This window comes from Centruroides vittatus, unplaced genomic scaffold (assembly GCF_030686945.1).
Source record: "Centruroides vittatus isolate TY-2023 unplaced genomic scaffold, ASM3068694v2 contig_767, whole genome shotgun sequence".
Lineage (NCBI taxonomy): Eukaryota > Metazoa > Arthropoda > Arachnida > Scorpiones > Buthidae > Centruroides > Centruroides vittatus.
Window position 1 is genome coordinate 1,146,637 of NW_027122496.1, and position 25,189 is coordinate 1,171,825.

Sequence of the window (25,189 nt, forward strand, 5' to 3'; positions counted from 1 at the left end):
GCTTTTGTACGCATTTACTTGTCCGGGTAAACACCCGAATCATATGAAGATACGTATTTACTCCGGTTGCCAGTTGGACACTTTTCACACTACACGGACACTTGTAGTGTGGAGTCTCGTCTTTCGAAATGCCCCGCTATTTGTCCACCCGACATTCAAAGGCCAAGATTTACCTGTCCGGGCAAACATCGGATCGTATGAAACAGGCCTAGGACGTCAGCCTATCTCCCTGGGGGACTCTGGGCGAGCAATTTTTCGGGAAATTTTCATAGATGGTCAACACGTCGGGCCTCTTCCCCCACCACCCAGCTGCCTGCACTGTAGTCCTGGCCAACATACAATGAATATGAAAAGGCCTTATAAGGTGCGTTCGTTAATAGCGGTCGCTCTGCGTCTTCGCTACTACGGGAGTGCGCTGCTGTTTGTAGGCATTTAGGAACGACGGTGAAAGAAAGATGGCGGCGCCCGCACTATCGATAGTATCGTGATGGAAGAATCTATAATTCTAAAAAATGAGCTTTTAAAGGCAAAATAAGGGTCCCAATTGTAAAATTTAACCATAAAATGGATAATTTGTTGAAAGGGTTTTCAAAATAGCCACGAAAAAAATTAGAATGCCGGCTACTATTCGAAAAAAAAATTCGAAAAGACACATCACCGCGTGCACTAACTTGCGCTTTCACAACTTCTAAATTTTCATCCATAAAACCACATAATGGACCCCGAAACGAAACTATCTGAGCCATGGAAGACGCCATGTCGCTTTTCACCGTAAACTACTGCTACAAGCGGCCGTTTTTGCCGTTCGACGGAGCGCACTCCCACCGGAATTTAGGGACGCGTTCCGCAGGAATTTTTAAACGGATGTCGCTCACGCGAAGTTACGCGGAGGAATAAAAGAACGCACCCATAGTGTCTACAGAGAAGGAAAAAAGTAAAAAATGACACAAATAAGTTAATGAACAAAATTAATATAAAATTAACTATGAGAGGAAAATTAAATCTATTCATTAATCGATTTTTAAGACGTCAAGAAGAAAAATACGGCGAATCGGGATCCGATTCTCGAGCGAAATTAATTTTTTTTTCTTTCTTTTCTTACTTCTGAAATCATATCCCATAACAAAAATAAAAATGAAAAATAATAGAAAAAGAAGATTATACAGTTTAAAAAATGTAAGAACTTCATTATTTAAATTTAAAAATTTCCAAATTTACCTACGACGATCTGGCAACACTGTTCCCATTACACATGGCTCTTTGGTCTGAAATTCAAAAATAAACTTAGGCTTGTTGCCTTTGAAGAAGGTCATGTCAGACAGAGCTAGGTATCGAGCTTTTCTATTTATATTCTAGATAATGTACATAGTTGCCAACCAGTCTGTGGACGGGCCGTTTTTCTCTTTTGTCAACGTGTTTAAAGAATTTGATATTCTCATATAAACACTATTTAATGAGGCTAGCACTAATATATACACCGGACTCGCCGGTAGTAAGCGGTTTCGTTCCCTGAACACTGGGAGTTCGGTCGTGGGTTCGCGCCTCGTGGCCAGGTCGTGGGCCAGGCTGTCCTAGCCACGTGGAATTTTCCGGGTTTCCTCCACGTCTGTAATGCCTGAATAGCGGTCAGTTACCCTTAAAAGGTCTCCCGAAAGGCATTATTCTCCGTTTCCTGTGTATGGCCGAGCAATAAGCTTTGGCTGGCTCGTCGGAGAAGTAAGGCCGCACGGGCCGATTCTCTATACGAACCACGAAGAAAAAGAATAATACGTATGCCGAAGACACTATATATGGGTATCCTTTGTACGACATGGTACTTTTATAACACTGTTTTGCTCTAACGCGGTTTGGCTATTGGGGATATTCTCTGCATGACACGACTTCCACTTTTGCTGTAACATGGTTCGAGAATTTGTGAAATCCTGTGTACAAAATGTTGCAGTTACATAATGTGGCTCTTTTCCATAATGTAACTATCGTGTTATATGAGGGATACCTGTATTTTATTAGGAACAACTGAAGCAAACCAGAACGATGTTCTGAAATTCCATCAATTGGGAAAAAACAATATTAATATTTTTATTTATGTATGTTAGTATATGTATGAGAATTTTAGCTCAAATGTGATAATTTTAAATGGCAGACGAGATAAATTGCATCTTCGATTCTGGCAACTTTAGTGCCATCGTGTGTGGTTAAATCGATTATGGCCGACTTATCGGCAGAAGGAAATGAGTTACTTTTACAGTTATACTAAATTATGGAGCACCGATACAGCTTCTCTGCCCAAAAAAGAAGAGACATCTGATTCATCACTTGAGATTGCGTGATATGAACTTTTTCAAGAAAAGAACCATCATCAGCCTTAATATTTTAGTATGATATGTAATCTGCAAAATAGTATGGCTGGTGATGGTTTTACTACACAGCATTGCAGCATCTCCTGCATTACTGTGTGGCAAAAGGAAAAGATATTCAGTATGATAAGAAAAAGACAGAGATAGGAAATAAATAACCAGAAAAATTATTGTCTGTAATAATTGCAGTGAAAGTCAGTAAACTGACTGATAGCAACTATCACAAGTACAGTACATTGTACCGTAACAAAAGAAATTATTAATAAACCAAAACATTGCACAAAGGCATATAACAGGAGGCACTCATCTTGCAATATCAAGATTCATGACACGTCAAGATGCAACACATCATAAAATTGGGTGTAGATTTATGATAGGACTCATAAAATATTTGACATTGCTTAAATTGTGATGTTAAACAGTATAAAGCTATTGCCATACTCTTGACAGTGTTTATGGAAATAGCTTTATAAGATATCATATGCAGAGATAACATTAAATTTTTTTTATTAAAGGTATTTAATATAAGCATTGTGCAATATTAATGTTAATAAAGAATTTTTTTCATGCTGTCAGCGTTTTTATTCAAAAATCAGTGTTTTTCTACCAATGTCCCAGCTCTTCCCTGTTCTGAAGGTTGGCAAGTATGAATGTACATAAATGTTTTATTTATTTTGTAAATGGTATAATTACTTCATTGCTTTGTTATTGATTAAATTAACTATGTTTACATCTTGTCAGTTGATTATATATTGTACATGTTTGGATAGATTACAAGGTAAAATTACAGTTCTAAATGAGGGTTTGAACCCTTGAATTTTACACCTGCAGACATTGAAAAAGTCAAAGGAACCATATCTCTGATTGTGACCCTTTGATTGAGGATTAGATGTGAGCTTTGAATGAGAGATTTGCCACCCCAAAGTATAGAACCCCCCCTGGTAAGAGGAAAAAAGTTAATGGAACCATATCTGTACATGCGACCTTTGGCAAGATATTTACTTCCAAAGTTTTTACAGTGAATTGGTATGCCTTTTACTCTCCATACTCTGCAACAGTATGGTCTATGGCTCCGATAAGGTCCAGATTGTCTCGTTCAAAGGTGTAATTGTACCCTTAATTATTTAATAGTGAAGAGATGAACTGTATGTTTGATGAGCATTTTTGGCCTTAAGTAAGATGAAAGGTCAGTCTGACTTATCATGTTTTTTTACCTGAAAAAAGTCTATATCATTTGAATTCATGTGCATCTGATAATGCTGTAACAATATAAGTTTGCTGTAACTGTTTGTGTCGTGATACTTTGATGGTATTTTTGCCCAGCTTAAAGTGAAACTTAAGATTTCCTCTCTGTTTGGCTCAACTGTTTCCAAAAAGAAAAAACAATTGTTTCTGCTGACAGCTGTATAGTAGGAAGTTGCCTTTAGGTAACTTGTATTAGGCCAAATCAAATGAAAATAAACCAATGTAATTTATTCAAAAATTGTTACATACAAGTTAAAATTAATGACTACTAGCAGTGAGACATTTGTCCCACTGGGTAACAAGCCTGACGATTCTTTGCTTGTAGAATTTCTTGGTTTCTGCTTCGGAAAATCTTGCATCTCTTCGTCAAAGGCAAAACTGTGACTCTTCGGGTGCTTCTTCAGTAATTCACCGAACTTACAAAAGTTGCAGGGTGAAAAGTCCAAAATGTAGGGTGGGTGCTGCAGAATTTTCCTTATGAAGTTCTCGAGCTCGTCACGTGACAACATGTCATATTGGCAGCATGTGATCTTGTATTTTTATGCAAGCAAATTATAATATCTGATAATAAACTTGTTCTTGATTGCTGTGCCGAGTAATTGCATGGTTTCATCCTATAGTCTGGACTTTTCATCATGTGATTTACGTATGTTTGGTGAATTATTAAAGAAGCATCTTAAGGTTGCAGTTGTGTCTCAGATGCATATGTGTGGGATATGGTCATTCACTTCATTCTTTGAGCATGGCAATACCAGGCATGGCATCCAGTGAGTCAAATGTCTCAATGGTGATGCTCATTACATTTAAGTTACAGGTAACAATTTGCAAATAAACTATGCTGGCTCACTTTCATTTGACTTGCCCTAATAAATATATATATTCAACTAGTGGAAATTCCTTAAAAGCATTCCTATTGGTTAAAATTGACAGTAAAAGTGAAAGCCATCTCATTAGAATGTTTCATGATTTTACTAACCTCCAATTGGCTGGAATGTTTGCAGATCTGCTAGATTTCACGCACAGCTTGAAATAGAAAATTCATTTGCAAACTGATTGTGGAAACCGATCTGTGCAATTTTGCATGGTTACGAAACAGAAAACTTTCGACTGCAATGTGAAATTTACATCCACCTGCTTTACAATCGCAAAGGTCGATTAAGAAACAGGCTCAAAGAAAGGTCAATAGCATTCTTAAAACATCCCAACGTAGTTATTGCAGAACTGATATGGTTGATAAAAACTTAACAACCATAAGATATTTTTTAAATATTAACTTTAAATAGCAATTATGATAATTAACGTATCATTTATTTCAGTTATTCGGGAAGGATGAATGTGGATTCCGGATCGAGCAGACTTTTTGGAAACTTGTCGGAATGTAAGTAATTAATTATCGCCTGTTTGTTATATCTTAATATTTATGTGGCGTTTGAGATGGGACGTTGTCGACTAGGCAACGCTCGACTGGGCTACTGCTAACTTGGTGCTGGACATCTGGGCGACAAAATAATAATAGACAAAATACAAAATTTCTTATTATTTTCATTATTAACTACTTCTGACATACAATAAGCTAATTAATGCTGCTACAATATGTTATTCCCAAATATTTCTTTTCCTAAGTTGGAAATAACTCGTAACTTGTACCTATAAGTCTTAACCGTATTTATATTTATATATATTTTACCAATATTTACAATAAATAAATAAAACATCCTCCAAATTGTTTGCTTGTTAAGTGTGCAAAAATTTTAAAGTCTTTGTTGCCCAGTTGTCGCGTTCCCATTTAAAATTGCAGATGTTTAAGCCGTGTTCGGTGAATGAAGATGAATGGAATTTAGAAAAATGAAGTAAAAATATCTCAAACAAATCATTAAAACTAATTAACAGTTTTAAAAATGAAAGGTTAAAATAATTAAAGGTTTTTATCAACAATTTAAGCAAACAAAAAATGAACTTATTGCCCCACGTAATTGCCACAACAATTAAATGAGGAGGAATGCATGTAGAGAGTCCTATGTGTGTAGATCTGACATTATTTTTAGTGTTAGTCTATCAAAAACAAATAGTACAAAATTTTTGAGGAAGACAGAGAATGCATTGAAGATGAACTATACTCTGCTAGACCATCCACTTCGTCTGATGAACGGCACGATGTTCGAGTCAGATTTGGTACTTGATGATCATTGTTTAATAATTAGGGACATTATTGAAGATGTTCTGGTCTTGTTTTGGATCTGTCATACAATTTTAAAGCATTATTTGGGCTTGTAGTGTATTGCTTTCTCAAATTGCTTCTCAAACATTTGTCCCAAAAATGTTTCCAAAAACAATGATGTGTTTGAGTGGCTGAGGAAATGCTTTCTTGAGGTGAATTGTTCTTAAAACGCATCATTATGGGTGACAAAACATGGCTGTATGCTTTGGACACCAAAATGGCTCAACAATTAAGTGAATGGCTCTCAAAAGGTGAAGCAAGATCAAAAAGATGATGCCATAGCTAATCAAAAATTGAGATTGTGTTGACTGTTCTTGTCCATCGTCATGGTGTTGTGCATCACGAATTCCTTTTGACTAGTCAAACTGTCAACAAAGAACATTATTTGAGCGTTTTTACATGAAGAAGTTTATAGAAAATAAGTCGATTTCAGGCAAGAAAACTTGTGGATATTGCATCAAGATAATGCATCCGCTCAAAATGCTCTTGTTGTTTGTGAATTTTTGGGAAAAAAATTTAACATATACAGTTCCACCAGCTCATTCACCTGATGAACTGTGTGACATTTTCCTCAACTAAAATTTCCTCTTTGTGCTCACACTCCATTTGTGGATGATACAAAACAAAATCCACTGGGAGTCCCAAACAGTTTTTGTGAAACAACTTTTAAGTGTGTTTTGAGGATTTTAAAGAATGTTAGCATGAAAGTATTGCCTGGGAGGGGATTACTTTGAAGGTAACAAAAGAAATTTTGATGAAAAATTCAAATCTCATTTTATTTTTGAACTATTCTTGATGCTTTCTGATGATGGGTATTTTCAGGGTTCCTACGCACCTGGAAAGTCAGGAATTTTCATTTCTCTTCGGAAAAAGTCACGGAAAGTTGGAATTTGCCTCCTTGGCTGCCTTGTTGACTTTTTGCTTACAACAAGATAGACCAAGTATAACTGACTGCAGGCAGCAAGTAATGCAACATATGAAAAGACATGCAGAAATTTTTCAGGACCCAAAATTTCCCCAAAAACTATTGCCACAAAAATACCATAATGTATGAGCCAATTAATAATTATTAGTACATAGTTTGGAACATTCAAATTAAATCATACATATAAGTAAGTAGGCCTATCATACAATTTGTCAGGCAACACTAAACTGATAAGTTAACATAAATATTTTAGATGAAAAGAATGCTTTAATTTAATCACATGTTTTCATCATCATAGGATAGCATATACAATTATAAACTTGATGCAATATGTAGATTAATGTAAATAAAATTGAATTCAGTGCCTTAAAAAAGTTAATAGGAAAAATTATATACATTTACAATTTAAATAGTTTCATTAAAACATTATCATTTTTTGAAATTACTTGAAATTTTAAAATAAAACAAGTTGGGTCTGGGCCATGGTGGCTTCCTTATGAGCTTAACCCCATCAGTGTCTTAATGGATAAAACACTGGTAGTTGGTTGCAAGTTTGCATCTCACCAATGGGCTGGCCACATGGTTTTTCAGATTTTCTTCACGAATCTAACACCTAATAGAGTTAGTTTCCCGTAGAAAGTCTTCCTGGGAGTCATCCCTCCTTGCAAGATTTTCAGGTGTTGCATTGCCTTTTCCCATAAATTATCCATTCTGAGATACTTAAGTGCTTTCTTTATTTGACATCATTGAAAGCATCGTCTGAAAACACCGAAAATTTTTGCACGGTGTGTAGTGCCGAACGGTAGAAATTTTTGTATCCGAGTGGTCGAGATAATTCGGATAGCAGATTTCTCAATAACGTGGGTCTAGGGAAATATATTGACATTAAACAATGCAAATTAGGTAAATGGCACATTAAAATTTATTAAACAGGTTCACCAGAAGGTGAAGTTTGAGAAACACTACATTAATGTATGCCATTGAGGTATTTTGTACTTAGTAGTTCTTCCAGTTTTTCAAAAATTATATTAAGGTTTTCTTTTACAATTTAAATTAAAATGCACTGTCGATAATAAGGATATTAAAACTATTACAGTGAAATATCGACTTAATGTGTGGAGTGTGTATAATAAAAATGTAAAAAATACAGAGGTGCTATCCATCAATTTTTATTTTTTGATACTGTACCTAAAATATATCGAAGCTACAAAATTATCTTTGTGTTCTGTCATTAGATGAAACACAAAAACAAAGTTGTAGCTTTGATATATTTTATTTATATATATTTTGATGTAACTACCTTCAGCCAAAATTTTATTTTAATTTTTACATTTTTTTTACAATTTTAGATTTAATAAGTCTTATTACACATAAGACTTTCTATTTCTATTGCATTGTAAGTTTGTATTTTAATAGTGAGGTTGAGGCCAAGGTTTTAAATGTGAAAACGTGTACGTCAGACGTTCGGCGGCGCCTTCCCGTAAGCCTAGAAGTTTGACGATGGCATTTGGAACGTCGAGCACGATTCTACTGACTTTTCAAACATTATTGTCAAACTTCTATGCTTACGGGAAAGCGGTGCCGAACGTCCGACGTACACATTTTTGCGTTTAAAACTTCGGCCTCGACCTCACTAATATCACTCAAAATCAGACCTTGTAATCACATGGTGTATTTTTTTATTTTGTTTAATGTTTATACAACTATTACAGACATTTACTTCTTTCACTGATAGTGCAGATTAACTTAATAAAAACTAATATTGATTGTTTATGTGAAGAATTATAAAATGAAACAAGGAGGAGAGCATTGCAAAATGCCACGGGATCAAACTAAGTCAAATATAACATACGGCAATATCAATTGTCATTTGTAAATTTTAACACGGCTGTATTAATTACGCGGTATTATGAATTTTAGAGAAAAGTCTATAATATTAATAATCTAACATTGATTAAAATTTTTCGAAATATTTTAACTCTCCACGAATCTCTCACAATTAAATGATTTTTAAATTATACTTTAGCTCCCATTTATGAAGATAGCTATCATCTACCAAGCAGAAATATTTTTCACTCTAGAAATAAATCTAAGTTGGAAAGTAGCTTTCTTGATGGTTCAGGTATATTTATTGATTTAAACTGTTTAGATTGATATTTTTGATTAATTGTCTTTCACGAGTTTGTTTGATGTTCAAGGTGACACGGAACGCTCGGAGAAAGGAGAGAAGTCCTTCAACGTCACTGTCGATGGAAACAGAACTGTAAGTAGAAAGAAATATTAAAGAATGTTAATATTAATGTAAATTTAATATATTGTCTTAAAAATATTAGATAGACCTACTGGACGAAATGGGAGATATAACAAGATTCTCTGTTGACAGTTGCGCTTTGTCGGAAGAGCCTGGTCTTCAGGGTAAAGAAGTTTTGCACTTTAAAAATTATTTAAATTGCATTTTTTTTTTTTATTGCTAAAATTGATGAAATTTTTGGCTTTAGCAACATTGTCTCTCTTCAAAGAATTTCTGGATGCATTTCGAAGTAGGCCTGCCATGCACGAAATTTTCCAACTCTTATTAGATTACGAGTCTGTAAGTTGGCGATAAAATACCCCGTAACGTAGCAAAAATATTTAATTTGCGTTTCTAAATTGAATATTTATACAGCAATTTGAACTTTTCAGCTGTGTTCTAATCACGTGAATTTTTTAAAGAAGATGACAATGAAACTTCCTTATAACAAGTTAGTCCATTTTTAATTGTTATTTCGAATCTTAAAGCAATGCTAATGCTGCAATTTTCAGTTATGCAAGCAACTGCAAGTAAAATCTAAAAGTTTATTGCTCTTGTACTTGTTATAAATGTATAACCAATGAGCAAATGCCTTTGTATGTAGTCGTCAACCACTATTAGAATTTAGTTTGTCAATTTGTAAGTGTATTGCACCCATGTTTCAAGTGCGTAAACTGATCCGGGCATGCAACTTGTAACCTATATAACTGTTCAGTTAATATAGGTTACAAGTTGCATGCAAACTATATTCAGTTATATTGCAGTTGCCTATATAACTGAATATTATGAAATTTAACTATTGCTTAAATGCTCATTTCTAAGTTTAACAAAATGCAGATTTCATCGTGCGATGAGTATATTGGAAATGCTCAGAGACGAACGAAACACTTGGAAGTTGCTCAGAACATTATATCAAGATCGATTAGAAGTAGAAGAAATGCTAAGAAATGAAGAAGTTATGATGGATACTCTGGTTAATTTTTTTTATCTTAAATGATTATATGTGGTGACTTGTTGTAATGTTATGAAATTAAAAATGTATAGAAAATAAAGTAATGAAGTTAGAGGTTACTACATGTTACATACATGTATTGGAAGGTTGTCAGTTTGGAGGGTGCGTATTCATTTTAGTATTCTACTGCATACAAACATGGAAGTGCAAAATGGCAGTCACATTGCAGTAGAGGACCCAGTGCTATGGTATGCAAAATGGGAGTGTGTTACTTGTATCCACTGAGAGTTCTGGTGATTTTTACAAGTATTACCATGTTTTGTTATATCGTGACATTGTGAAATAGTACCGAAGAGTCTGATTTGCCTCCAAGCAAGTCTGACTTGCCTCACATAGAAGAAGAGTGCACAACAGGCAGAGAAGAGAACATTTGAAAGATGTATTCAGAGTCTAAAGAAGTTGCTGTGCTATTTGTCGGTGGAACACAACATTCCATACAGCATGTCAGTGGATTGATGTGCTGTATAGAATGTCAGTAGTTGAAAATGTTTCCATACCATATGCAGCAACTGCAGGCATTGCAGTTGTGTGATTATTCATCCACCCAGTATGAATTGTGCACCATCTGTTATAGTGGCCATGTTAAGTGTTGTGTTTCTTTTAAGCTGAAACTGACAGCCTTCTGACACATGTACGTAACATTTAGAAACTCATAATTGCATTACTTTAATTTTAATTTTATGACATCCCAAACTGATTGCTCTGTATTTAAAATGTTTCAAAAATAATTTTGTATTTGCATATAGTATAAAAGAATGAGTGACAAACAAGTGATTGAATATCTATACGAAAGAGATTCAACCGTTCGCCAGAATCAGGTAATCAGACAGTGACAAAACAATATTTGTTTTTTAAAAAGAATATTAATTTAAATACCACAAATGTATTTCTTGTTTTAGTTAATTGTTGACTGGTTGGAAAAAAATGCTGCAGAAGACTTTGAACACAATCATCCAAATAAAGTAGAATTTTTTTTACAACACAACAATGCCTGGTAAGTAATTATTAAATTTATATACTGTTGATTTTTGATATAATGGACTAATTAATGGATAAAGGAATGGTCCAATAGTGTTGAATGTTCATTGTGTTGAAAGGTATCACGAAACATCTGATGGGATAAAAGAGACATGAACTACATTGTGGTCATATGAGAAAAACAAACACTACACTTCCAAGAAAAGACAGAGAACAAACAATTACCTATTGTGACATTGTCACAATGCCTGGCTGCAATTTATATATATATATTTTTAAATTTATCCAGAATAGTAATTTTAATTTAAAAAATCACATGAGTTCAGGTTCATAGTGGAAGTTCATATATAGGTAATCAATGCCTTCAGCTCCTAAACTTTCTGTATCTGGTCTTGATTTTTATTTATCTAACTTCTCTTAAGAAGGACAGATGGATGATAGTGGGAATTTATAGGTCTGCAATTTGAAAATTGCAGCCAAGTAACTGCTGCCATGCTGCCTAACAGATATTCCGTACACTATATTATGGCATTCTGATAACACTGTGATATTCTTGGATACTTTATTTCTACTCCACCAAGTGCTTTGAACAAGTAGATTTGGTCTACTGTTTTCAAAATACAGTACTTTAGGGTCCATAAAATCAAGTTTTTTATGAATGCTGGATGTAAAAGTTAACGGTAATTAATTCTCAATTTGGTGCAGCTATGGAAGTAAATTGTATTTAATTGCTCTCTTTAAAAGTTTTGATATTTAAGTGTACTTTACCAAACTTTGCAGTTTTCAAATGCTACATTATATTCAAAACAGATGCTGGTTTTTAGTTGCTGCTTTTTTATGCTTATGCTTTGTTTCACAGCTGAATGTCCTTCCCGTTGTCAATCCAGGAATCAGCCATTGTACTATACTCTGAGTGAGATTAGACAATGCCATTGGACCACAGTACCGTTTGGGCCTCTTGCTGCTTAATTTCTGTGATGCTGGCTTTCCACTTAGCGCAATCACATTGCCATCACCCGATGATTCATAAAGCGATGTAATCACTGCTATATGTGCCTACACACTTTACATGAGAGGGAAAGCAATTTCCAATAAATTATGGAAATTTTTTAAAATGGCAGCAAAACTTTTATCTTATAATAAAGTTTTATATTTTTCAATTTAATTTTGTATTTAATTTCTTTAAATCTAATCCTTGCTATTTTTTGCACCTTTTTGAAATGTTCTACACTATGCTAATAGGTATATGTACTGTACATGTATGTATATGTGCTAAAGATGATGGGTAAAAATATGATGTCAAGTACACTTGGAATTATGGATGCTGTATCAATGGAAATTCTGTCACAGCTGTTAATTGGCTGTGACAGAATCACCGGGTGAAAATATACTCTGTCACCAAAGTACTTGAAAGTGGTTTTAACTGGAAAGTGATTTTCTTGTGCATGAGTGATGACAACAGTGATAATGTGGTTTTGAGGCAATTCAAAGTGGAGAGCCAGCATAATGTAATGAGAGTTGGTGTGTTCATCAAAGACTGGCTGTCGCCTTTATTTTTCTTTTGGTTTTTGATATTGTAATTTATTGTAGAAAAAAAATGCATTTGGAGACATCAAAATGTAAGATGCGTTACATATAATGAACATAAGGTAATTAGAAAATATTTTTATTTATTAAATGCAAGCAAAATGTAATATTGTCAACAGTAAGCATATTGTTTTGCTTGCTGTTGACAATACTACATTTTGTTTGTTAGTTGAATCAAACTGAAGCAATTTAGTATAATTCAGGAATAATTACAAACATCTGTTACAGCTGGCTGGATGGTCAGTACAGTGTTGGCCTGCTGTTCTTCAGACATAGATTTGGGTCTTTATTGAAACTTCAAACATTTTTATGAATGGTTTAGTCTAAATATTTGGGATCCATCATTTGCCAACCAATAGTTCCATTGTAGTCTGGGCCAAACCATGAGAGCATCCAATAAACAGCTCTGCTAATGTGTGCGGAATGTTCCTTTGCATGTAATCTCAAACTATGTTAATATGTTCCAAACTATGTTCCAAAAATGACCAAAATTTAATAGACAAGTTTATAATTTATCTATTGTAACCATCTGAAGCACATAATATGATATTTTATAGAGAATTTACATTAAATTTTTTCAGGGAAAATACGTATCATGCCCTAATGAATCCTAAAGTAGATCACGTATCGTCTGAACAGCACTCTTTAATTAACGAACTCGATCCAGATGCACCAGTTCGACTTAACGATCGAAAATTGCATGATACAGATAAGGTATGTTCTTTTGAAAACACTTACATTACATAAATTATTTTGTATTTTAATTTTAATTTTTATTTTTTAGAGAAATGAATCAAGACTTCTTAAATACATGTTTGCATATCTTCGTTCTGGACAACTCCTTAAAGTAATGGAAGATTTTGACATTATTTTACTTTAATAACTTTATCTTAAGATGTAATTTTGATAATATTATATAGGCTGAAAATTTGGCAGAAAGATTCGGACAGCCATGGCTGGCAGCTGCTCTGGAAGGATGGAAGTTATGTCACGATGCAAACTTTGACAAGAATGTTTCCGAAGGCGATGTTCTGTGCGACATCGAAGGAAATCCCTATAGAGATGTATGGAAAGCCATGTGTTGGAAGATTTCAGAAGATGTAAGTTAAATTGAAATTCAACAAATTAAACATTAAAACAGATAAAGAGAAATAAAGTTGTTTTTGTGTAGGTTCGCATTCCAGAATATGAAAGGGCGATGTATGCTGCACTCAGCGGTAATCTGAAAGTTTTACTTCCCGTCTGTGCGTCATGGGAAGATTATCTATGGGCTTACATGAAAGTGGCATTAGATGTCCGAATTGAACAGGAAATAAGGAGATCCACCCAGCAAGAGCGTGCACTGGAACAGCTGCCTTCGACATATTGGGATAAGACGTGTGTATTGTGCATAAATATTAAGATATTATTATATTTTGTAAAGTACACAAAATAATGTTTAATTTCAGGTTGACAAATGAACAAATATTTCAGGAATTACAAGCAAGTGTATCAAATGTGAGTTATTTAAATAATAATTCTAATGTTAGAAATATAGTACAAAAATACAAAGAAATTAAAGTATAAAAATGACATTTACCCGTATTATGTAAAATTAGAATGATTATTCAAGAAATTGGAATAAAATTTGGGTTATTCTTTAAAATTTTTGAAATTGAAATAGTTTCGGAGGACAAACAAGTTTAGACAAATGTAAACAGTGTATTAAATAAGTAAACAAAAAGATTTGGAATCAACTTTGAGAACTAAATGATGACTGGATGCATGCTTGTTGAATGAAAGCCAGGGTTGGTAACACACAAGTATATCCAGCCATGTTTACGGTGTCGCCTTAGGGATCTTGTCTCACTACTTGTCACTAATATTCTTGTTCTGTATCTGTCAGTACATTATATCTAAAGGAATTGGACTGGGATTCTCAAAAGTGCTTAAAATGTCCCTGCTAAAGATCATTGCACAATAAAACACACTCATTTTGATAGTCGCAGAAAGGACAAGCCTCCAATAGTAATTTTATAACTAGAAAATTCTTCTTGAAATTTAATTTTAAAGTATCAAAACATAATTTCTGTTTTTAAGAATGTAAAACAAGAAAAATAAAGAATAAATTCATTTTATTTCTTAATTTCAGATCACGCAGATGAAGAGCACAAACTATTATCACGTCATGCAAAAGTACATCATTTTAGATAACGTAGAAGGTAAAGAGATGATAAATAAATCAAATAGCCTATATTTATCTGTTATAAAAAAATCCGATAATTCCAGCTCTGGTCGAAGAGATGTACAAGTGGTCTCAGATGCAACCACGTCCGTCGTCCCATTTGCTACGTTTCATGAGTCACGTCATACTATTCTTACGAACCATCGGTCGTTCCTGTAAAGAAGAACTCACTGTTGCCATATTAGAATCCTATGTCAAGGTATTAAATATAATTATTACTAAAATTATTCTTATCATTTTCACTTACATTCATTGAAAAGATATCTTTAAGCATAAAACATTGTTTCCAAATGACTAATATAAATATAAAATCATTCTTGGAAGAAAGTATAATGTCTTAAAGGTTTTCAACTTAACTCTGTGTTTAGTAAATAATTATTTAATTACCTAAAGATTTGTGAGGCACAGATCTGCTCTCTCTATCAGCTTTACAATATTTTTTTATCAATGGCTACACAGTTTACCTGATGGGTTGTGCTAAAAGGACAATAATTAATATTGCAAATATATCATTTTAATTTTTGTAATATTTTTTACAAAATATTTCTAATAATGTTATATGGGTGAGTGGATGAAATCACTGAATGATGGTGGCTGGCTACGTGCAGTTTTCAGATTTTTTTCACATGTTAACACTAAAATAGGGGAGAATTTCCTGTAGAATCTCCAGGAGACATCTCTCTGGCAGATTGTCAAAGAGTTACGTTGGCTTAATTCATTATTCCATTGAGATTATGTTATTGTCAAATTCATATTTTTGCTCTGAAAATAGAAGGTTTGGATCAATCGATACTAACAATGAGTCATTTGAAATGTTGGAAATTGTGTGTCATTGGAAAAATTAAATGATTTTAACTGTTGGTGTTAATTACATCTATAATAATCATCATTGTATAACTATGAATCATAGTCTTAACAATGCCACAAAACACATCTTATTTATGTACTATATATAGATTTCCAATAAAACTCACCTGTAGCAATTGATAAAAATGTTTGCAATGTCATTGTGCCAAACACTACAAAGAATTTGGATTAACTTAGTACAAATTGTTGATGTACATTAAGATCAATGCCAATCATACAAAGCACATTTCGTAATTTGTTAAACACTTGTATTAAAAAAAATTAATTTTTTGATAAAAAGTATGATCTCAAATCCATAAATATATGGTCCTTGTATGTGATTGTTGACATCCTTTGGTGAAGGATATACTGAGAAAGATTGTATACAAAGATTATATATACACTCTTGATATTGCATTTTGCAATTTCAGCTTTCAGTGTAATTTCAATAAAAAAAAGGGGGCTGGCATTACTTGGAAATGGATGCAATAAATTTCATGTTTTTGTTCCTTTACTTTCCATAATAATATGATTATAATTTAAATGTGTATTTGCTTGACTTTTATTTGATGTAGGATCTGATCGAGAAACAGCAAGTGATGCTGATTGCCGACTATACTGCCACGTTACCCACTCCACAACAAATATTATGGTATGCCAAATTTTTGGAAGGAATCAGCGGGACTAAAGAAAGGCAGCTTTGCCTGAAACTTGCCGAGTCGGTCGGACTGGACGTTGCTCTGATAACAAAGACCCTGGTCGAGAATATCAGATCTAAAGAAGGAGAGGACGACACTACTAGCATTCTATCTTCGGAAACGACTAAGGTAGAAATTATAAAAACAATCATTCCGTGTATTTAAATTATATAGAATAAAAGTCTTAGCACAGTTATTTTATTAGGAAGATCTCTTGAAGATCGAAGCAATCGATTGGCTGGTATTCGATCCCGCACAGAGATCGGAAGCCATACGGCAAGCAAATGCACTAATGAGAGTGTTCATCGGTGAGTTTTTATGCTAAAAACACATTATTTATGTTAGGTTATATAGATATGTATCGTTTAAATCTATTAATAAATATTTTTTTATAGCAAATAAAAAGTTAGATGCTGCAAGGAAAGTATTTTCAAAAATCCCTTCGGATTCCATTGACATAATAATTCGTCAATGGAAAAGAATCGTGAGTATGTTTGAATTCTGTAAGAAAACCAATAAAATTCTGATTCTGTTGCATGGGAATAAGGTAGAAAAAGTTCCAAAAACCCAAAAATAATATTTCAAATTAATCTAATTAAAAGTAACACAAAAAGTTGACATTTACATTATAAGTGAAGGAATGTGTTTAAGACCAATAAGTCATAATCATCTCTGTGTCCATTGATGTCAAGTCCTGAGAGAGGAGGACAGTTGCAAAGAAGAATTAACTGCATTTTTTACAATTGTTCTCTATCTCTTTAATCGAAAGAAAGTGCTTAGTTTTCAGAGACTAACTTTACACCAGTCTTTGATGCTGACATAATCTTGTACTTTCCATCAGGCTGAATGTCAATGTAAGCGTTCTTTATTTTCACTAATTGTCTATTCTATATATGGAGGGGCCAGTTGTATATGATGTACTTGTTCTACTCCTAATTTTTATAGTATAATATAATTAAGTATATTTTTCAGTACAAAAATTTTGGGGATATGTTTTCTCTGTCCCTTAAGGATCAGTTCCAGTGTATTAAATATAATAAAAACTAGACATATTCGTCATCTTCAGTTGAACAAACAAAGTATCGTTTGACAGTGTGTTTGTGACTGTTGGCAAATGTACAGGTTGAATATATGGTAAGAGCCAAAATATCTGTTTTTTCATTGCATGATTCATTGATGGAATTTTTAGGATACAACTGATCTGAATTAATACTAGCCAATGATTGCACATTATGGCCGTGTTGCTGCTGTTCTAAATATATTTTGCAGAATGCATCTTCATGAAGTGTTTTTTAATTTTATTTGGCTGCAGTTTTCAAATTGCGGACCTCTACATTCTCACTGTTAACTGTCCATCTGTTTTACATTAATCTCAAGAATGGAGTTAGATGGATGAAAATAGAGACCAGATACGGATTAACTATATATGAATTTCCAGTCTGGTCAGGAAGTCGCGCAGTTTTTTAAATTAAAATATGATAAAAAGAAATTGCAGCCTTGCATTGTGAATGCAGTAATAATGTACATTTGATTTTTATAGACTTTTTCCTTGTATCAAAGCCAACATATATTTGACCAATTTGTTTCATAGCTGTCTACAGTAACTTTTCTGTTAAATTATCACATTTAAAGATTTTGTGGTTGGAAAAGTAAGCATCTAAAATCAATATCAAAGCTTTTTAGTGTTTTGCTGTTAATGTATTGTCTATCCAATTATTGAGAGTGAAAATGCTGACTTTGTGACTAGTGTTTCTGCTGCAATATCATCGTTTCCAGTCTGTTTTTACGTGACTGATTGAGGTTTTTATGTTTATGTTTTGGTTAGCGCATAAATGAGAATAAAGTATGTTCTATTTATGAGTATATATGCTTTAACATAATGTCTTAAATTTAAAAAATGAATGTTCATTCATTCTTCAACTACTAACGAATGAACTTGGTTCACTTTATAATTGAATATTCTAGAACGTCTTTCAAAAATAAATCAGACTATTGCCCCTATTGGATGAATTTGGAACTAATATTCAATATATGCATTAACCTGTGACAGTATGCTTAAGGTGGTACTTTCTGATTTTTCGTGTGTAATTAAAAAGGACCATAAAATGATTTTTCTGGCACAAAATGCAGCTGCAAGTGCACTTAAACTGTTGAAGGTCTTAGCATCTTGGCTATCTTACAGATAGAAGCATTCAAGGTTGTTTTTGGACCATCATGTCGTTATGTCATGCATAGCTGACAAACATCCAGAATATCACTACTACCTCTTATGGCAATTGTAAGACCTCTGTGACATTTAGAGTGGAAAATCACTGGCTTATGCATGCAATCGCGTGGCAATAAAGGAAAATTGTACACAATTGTACATGTAAGGTGTTTCCTGCATATGCAATTTTCTGCAGTGGTTTTATGAGGCCCTGTAATAAGTGGAAAAATTTTACACAGGTGGATGGCACAGTAGTACGAGAATGTCGTGGAAGCACAGCTAAGTAAGTCAGTTTGGTGAAAAATGCCTGTGAAACACTAGTAGGTGCAAAAAATTGCTGCTACTGTAGGCAATTGTGTGTTAAAAAGCATAGACCTGTTAAATTTACATTTTCCAATGTGGAAAATGCACAAATTTGGAAATGGAAATGTAAAATTTAGACTTGGTCCACTTTAAAATTATGAAGTAATTGTAGCTCAAGTTCATCTTCAGATTATTATTATTAAGCAATTAATGATTATTAAATAGGAGCATCTGATACACAACTGATTTTCATGTATTATGGACCATGATGTTCCCATCATAGATAAAATGGTCAAATTAATGCTTTAAGGCTTTCTCTGTAGGTGCCAACTTTATTCCTGTGGTGCAGAACCAGAATTTTCTAATAAACAAACCATAAATTAATATAATTTCCATCATCTTTAGACCGGAACAACTGAACTACCTCCAGAAGACGATAATGCAACCAGAGAATATTTTTGTTTTCAAGCATATTTGGTTTGTTTATTTTATGTTAAAGGTTAAATTGAAAATTTTCAGTGGCTCATAAAATCTATTTACAGCAAGCTCACGATGCATTTAACGATTGGTTCGAACACTACCACCAGGCCAGACCAAAGGAACCAATCCGTCCCGAAAACACCAGGTTTACGGAATGGATTGCGTTCGAACACAGAATGAAACAGTACGAGGCGGACTTGGAAAGATGGGAGCAGTCACTCCGGGCACAGACGGAAGTTAGTTTCTTATTACATTTAGTTTTAAATGATAAATTGATGTCGTAACCATTATTTATTCTTGTTGTCAGAGTACGACCGACAGAATTTATAACGTCCTCTTATTTATCGACGGAGGATGGATGGTCGACCAGAGAACCGTAAGTATAGAGTGTTAGTTACAATAATTGCTCGAAACAAGATGTAATTGTGTTAACGTTTACGTAGGAAGGTGTCATCGATGAAGCACGTCAAAAACAGATGGCCCTACTGAGGAAACTCTGCATACCACAGATGACATTTTTGTTACATACGGTTTTACATAGCACGAGTCAGTTTGAAGAATGCCTGCAAATTGCAGATATCATCACATCAGAAAAGAATCAGTTATACAAGGTAAAAATATGCTTACTACTTTCTTTGTTGCCAGTTGCTTTAGTAATACTGTATGAAATAGAAATAGAAACTAAGGGTACGTTCGTTAAGTAAAACAAGTTAAACGAGAATGATGTCATCGTTATTCTTGTTTCGTTATACTTTTCGAACGATTCGTTATAACTAAATGGCTGTTTCTAAAATCGAAGATACGAATGCTGCTAGTGCAGCCTTATCCAAAATATTTTTCTTCGGTTGCTTCGGATGGACAGTTATTTCAATCATTTCACCTTTTAATTCACAATTTAAACACTCGAGTAGATCTAGAAACATCGATATCGTCGGGCGCCATTTTCTTAACGAAGTAAACTAACTCTCTCCTTCGTGAGCTTCGTTCGATACGTCATCACCGCGGAGCATGCGCACCGAGCGAGAGTACTACTTTTCGAATGATTCGTTACTAACGCGTTTAATTCGTTCGACTTAACGAACGTACCCTAAAGTTACTAATTTGTCAAAAGCGACTCCTTGTCATCTGATTATCTTATTTTCTGTATAGTGGATAAAACTACCGAACACTAGGGTGCAAAGCCACAATTGACTACAACTGTTGGGATGGTCACACAGAGTTTTCCAGCTCTTCTTCATACGTAACACCTAAACAGATCAGTTTCTCGTCGGAAGTCTCCCTCGGGGTTGTTCACCCATGTCGTGTGTTGCCACGTCCCATCACTATGATCTTTCTGTATAGTATATTGTCTTGGACTATTCTCTCTAATACCATTTTTGGATTTATTTGATAAGAATCATATTTTTGTAGATTTTTTCCTTTTGTTAGCCTTTGTCATTTTTGGTTCACATTGTTGCTGTTTAAGTTAATATTGGACTTCATTACACTTTATGAATTCTTATGTTGTTTTGGCTGTAGGTATTTGTTAACTGTTTTTTTCATGTGTCCTGATATTACAGATGCTTTAATAGTTTGTGTGACTGTTGATATTAGACTCCTGTCATTTTAATCCAAACAAACACCAAGATGTTCAGATTAAAATGGCATCAAATTTCCATAGACAAATGGTAAGTCTTTTGGCACTCGTGCAAATCGTAGATGGCACATAAGATTTTAATTTTGTAAATGAAAATGTCGATGCAAAAATTGTATTTACCACCTCTGTCGGTAAAGGCATTAATTTGCCTATTGGAAGACCCATATCCAAGTTTTGCCCTTTTCTTGTGCTCAAAATCTGATAAATTCTTATTAATCTAGTTTAGCATAGAAGCATTTGTTTTGCCCTGCTGTTAATGTAATTTTTAATAACTAGAAATTCTCCTGTCGAGCATGCTAGAATATTTTTATGATAAAGTAGAGATTGTGATGCTCAAATTGAAGCTCTTCTGACTAAATACTTTCAAAATACCATTCTTACTCATTTTTACTCAAGTCGGACTTCATGACCTTTAGGGGTCTCAGGTAAATTGTAGATCTAAAAGAACAACAACAGACTACCTGATGCCTTCCCCTAGGCATCAGGTAGTCTTTTTAATTGCATATTGATAAAACAAAGATGAATTGTATGTATGTTAGTTATATTAGTGATAACACTTTCTAAATAATAGGCTCGTTAGATTTTTATTTATGATTTAGATAATAGAACGTCACATGGTTACTTTGGAAAGATTTGTAAAAAAACTTGTTATAGAAGTGACACGATGAGGCCATCGTTTTTAAAGTTTAAATTTAATGAAGTAAGTTTAAAATACACCATTTGCCAAAATATTTAAAAATGCAACTTAAGAGAAATTTCCTCGTCGAGCACGAATGTCGCACGATCACCGACGTCACCGCAATGTAAGTGTGATCGCCGATCCGAAATCGATAAAACGTATATCCTATAGCTAATATTTCTGAAAAGTAAGTAACCTATACTTTCCGTCAGAACGTAAGACAAATATAACCAAAATTTCGTGTGGATTGGACAAAAATGGCAGGAGTTATATTGAATTCACACACATACAGATGGCAGCTTTTATATTAGTAATTTGGTTTCTAAAACAAAACTTATAGAGCATTGGCATGAAGAATTTCAAATCTAAATGCATACCTTTACGTACCATAATTAAAGTTGTCCTATTCGGAGGACTTTGTAGCTCAAACCAATAAGTCAACCCCACTAAAATTTGTGTATGCACTATTCAATGGAAAAGGATTTTGCAAAGAAAAATTTTAGTTCCAAAATTGTTTGCTACTGGGGTAAATGGCACTGCAAGCAATGTTGCAATGTTGTCAGACCTAGAGGACGGTATTGCATTGCATTTACGAAATGTCACGGGGAACAGTTATCGTCGGCCATCGAACAAGCCGTGCATCATCATCAAATTTTACACCTAAGCGACGGGGAACGTCGTTCAATCTGCACAGCACATACAGATATGTCACCATATAAATGAATAAATTGTTTTGTTGTTTTGCAGCACTGTTTATTCTAGTGGACAATTTTGGAACTAAAATTTTTCTTTGCAAAATCCTTCTCTACATGCTTTGATTAGTGTGTACACAAATTTTGGTTTCATTCAGCTTAATGGTTGAAACTACAGTGTTCTTCAAATGGGAACAACTTTAATTATAATCCCCTAACACCCACAAATTATGCAATGTAAAGGAAAGTTGGTGGGTGTCTATATTGGCATTAGGAGGGTGGAACATTCTTCTTACATATACCTGTTTCCCAGGTAATTACTAAAGTTGGAGTTGATTATCTTGCCCGTTCACAAGTGATGGCACAAAGATAATTGGTTTGAATTTTCTTCCCGTTCATGCAAGATACCCCAGTTACTAACACGCACATTTTAAAGATTTTAAATCGGTTATATTTTCGTCCAGCTTTTTCTCTAACAGGCGAATGTTAACTTTAAGCTTTCTCGTCAAACAAAAGTCGGTCGTCGTCACGTTATGTAGCTTTACGGTGCATTATGCGGGTAGCTACAATCACGAAAAATAGAATTACGGTAGAGCATCGATTATCCGACTCAATTGGGGGACGGGTCGGTCGGATAACTGAAAAAACGGATATACTAATAATGTATTTTTTCATACTTTTCGGTTATTAGTATATCCCACGTAATTAGTATATCGCTATTAACCTACTTTGCGTTGAATTTTCATCGATGTTAAGCCTAACAAAATTTTTTTTTAAATAATAATTGTCGCCGTCGTATCGTTAAAAATTATTTCATTTTGCACAAAATAAAGAAAAAAAATTAAGCCCGATTTAAATACTGGCCTCCCTTTCACGGTCGAGCCAATGTTGCCAGCTAAGACATGCAAACATTTAACAAAAATAATATTAAAGTAGCCAAGACGCGGCCAAATATCGTAGCGCCACGTCGCCGTCGGACACTCGAATTTGCCGACTAGAACGCGGTCGGTTAACCGATGCTCTACCGTACTTAATTTCTGAATCGACCTTACTCAAAAAACAAAAATTATAATAATTGTTTGACTCTTCTTTTTCAGGAATTCAACCTTCAAGAATTAGAAAACTTACAAAGAAAACTGTGCGAGTCGTCGTTGAAATTACTGGACATGGGAGTGGATCCGATCGGCTATCCGTATCAGTGAATTTTGAAACTTTTTTATATATATATACAGAATTTAATAAAACTTAATTCGTTTAAATATTCAACCAGTTTAACCCGCAAGTCAATTTTTTTGTTTTAACAACATTCTGCAAAAATAGTGATAGTGTCTTTTGGAAGGATGTTACCGTATTCTATTTTAACGTGACCCTTTTCGGCTTTTTGAGAAGCCAAGAAACGAAGCGTGCATTAGATTCAAAGTATAAATGTGGAGTCCGAAACATGTTATAATACTAAACTGTTAACATCAATTAACCATAACTATAATTTGATCTCATTTGAGTGTCACCAAAATTTCAGCAGTTGGGTAATTTTAATAGCATGTAAAACTTGTTAATTTAAATAGATTTCACTATGAATTTTTAATTAGTTACAAGACAAAAATTATATGAACACATTATTGATCAATCTGGACTAAACAAACTTCATTTAATGCAGAGATGTTTTTTGGTGAATTCATTCTTATGCCTCCATTTCTTTTCATATTGCTATTAAAATATGGAAAAAAAAAATGGATTCATTTGGAACAGATGTTAAGAAATATGACCATTAATTTCTTGACACCTGTCTCCTTAATAAAAATCTGTTCCAAGCCTGCGATAGTAAATTAAAACATTTGCGAGTTCCATTATAGATGCCAATCTCGGCACGGTACATAGATCTTGGATATGCCGTCAAAGATTGGAAAATTAGAAAAGTTAGAACGAAGGGAGTAACTGTGAAAAGACTGACAAATTGTAACCACCAAATTGGAAAAGTCACTGAAATACAGATTGACCAAGGGACTATCGTGCAAGGAATAGAGATAGAACAAACTGCTATTGATACATATTAGACTCTCGTGGCTAATAATTGGATAAATGATAATTTAGCAATTTTTAAGCAATAGAGAGACATTTTGTCATCCGCAGGAATTAGTGATTTAGTTAAATGCTTTTCCGGTTCGGTCTGTCACGTCAATGGGGTGAAGTAAAAGAATTTGAAACATTTGTGACGATTTTAATATCCCATGGTAATTCTCATATGGAATGTGGATTTTCTATCAACAAAGAATGCTTAATGGAAAACCAAAAAGGGACCCTTGTAGCTTACAGGAATTTACATGATATAGTCAGGTTAGCTACTGGATTGGGGAAATTTGATATATCAAAATAGTTTATGGGTTACAATTCGAGTTGCACGGATAGATAGATAGATACTAGGAGGCTACGGTAGCTTGTAGACGGAGAAATAAGGCAAGAGAAAGGATAGAGTGAGAAGTTGACGGCTGCAGAATCTAATAAGGTCAAATCACCTTATTAGATTCTGGACATTGCACTCTTGGAAGAACTGTGAAAAGGAAGGTTTATGATTATTTCATGATATTTAATTATAGAATAAAATACTCTTTAAACTATGTAATTCACAGTGAGTAATAGTGTAAACCCGATAAATTTTTTCCTTATTTACTCATTTGTGCATTTAATACATCAGCTTACTGCAATTGTTGAGCAGTAGGCTGATGTAGTGAATGCACAAATGAGAATTCCAATGATAGAACTCATTGCAAATGAACTGTGTGGTGTCTTTGAAATCAGAGAATGAAACAAGCCAA

General features: G+C 33.9%; 1 protein-coding gene across 1 annotated transcript; it reads left to right on the forward strand.

Annotated features, from left to right (window-relative positions):
* Window positions 1-1,231: 1,231 nt before the first annotated feature.
* Nup107 (nuclear pore complex protein Nup107) lies at window positions 1,232-23,642 on the forward strand. Its single transcript, XM_067277845.1, has 25 exons — window positions 1,232-1,328; window positions 4,919-4,980; window positions 8,772-8,867; window positions 8,944-9,008; window positions 9,079-9,160; window positions 9,244-9,335; window positions 9,428-9,486; window positions 9,873-10,008; window positions 10,794-10,865; window positions 10,947-11,041; window positions 13,194-13,326; window positions 13,397-13,459; window positions 13,533-13,712; window positions 13,784-13,989; window positions 14,061-14,109; window positions 14,744-14,813; window positions 14,881-15,035; window positions 16,258-16,509; window positions 16,586-16,688; window positions 16,776-16,864; window positions 19,295-19,366; window positions 19,432-19,605; window positions 19,677-19,745; window positions 19,813-19,980; window positions 23,474-23,642. Exons 1-25 carry the CDS (start codon window positions 1,312-1,314, stop codon window positions 23,576-23,578), a joined length of 2,664 nt encoding a protein of 887 aa, XP_067133946.1. The 5' UTR covers window positions 1,232-1,311; the 3' UTR covers window positions 23,579-23,642.
* Window positions 23,643-25,189: the final 1,547 nt, after the last annotated feature.

Bases quoted from the DNA above. Each gene is read 5' to 3' on its own strand.
- Nup107 (XM_067277845.1), top strand. The intron at 10,009-10,793 runs GTTAATTTTTTT...ATTTGCATATAG, and splicing joins AAGTTATGATGGATACTCTG to TATAAAAGAATGAGTGACAA. The intron at 19,367-19,431 runs GTTTGTTTATTT...ATCTATTTACAG, and splicing joins TTTGTTTTCAAGCATATTTG to CAAGCTCACGATGCATTTAA.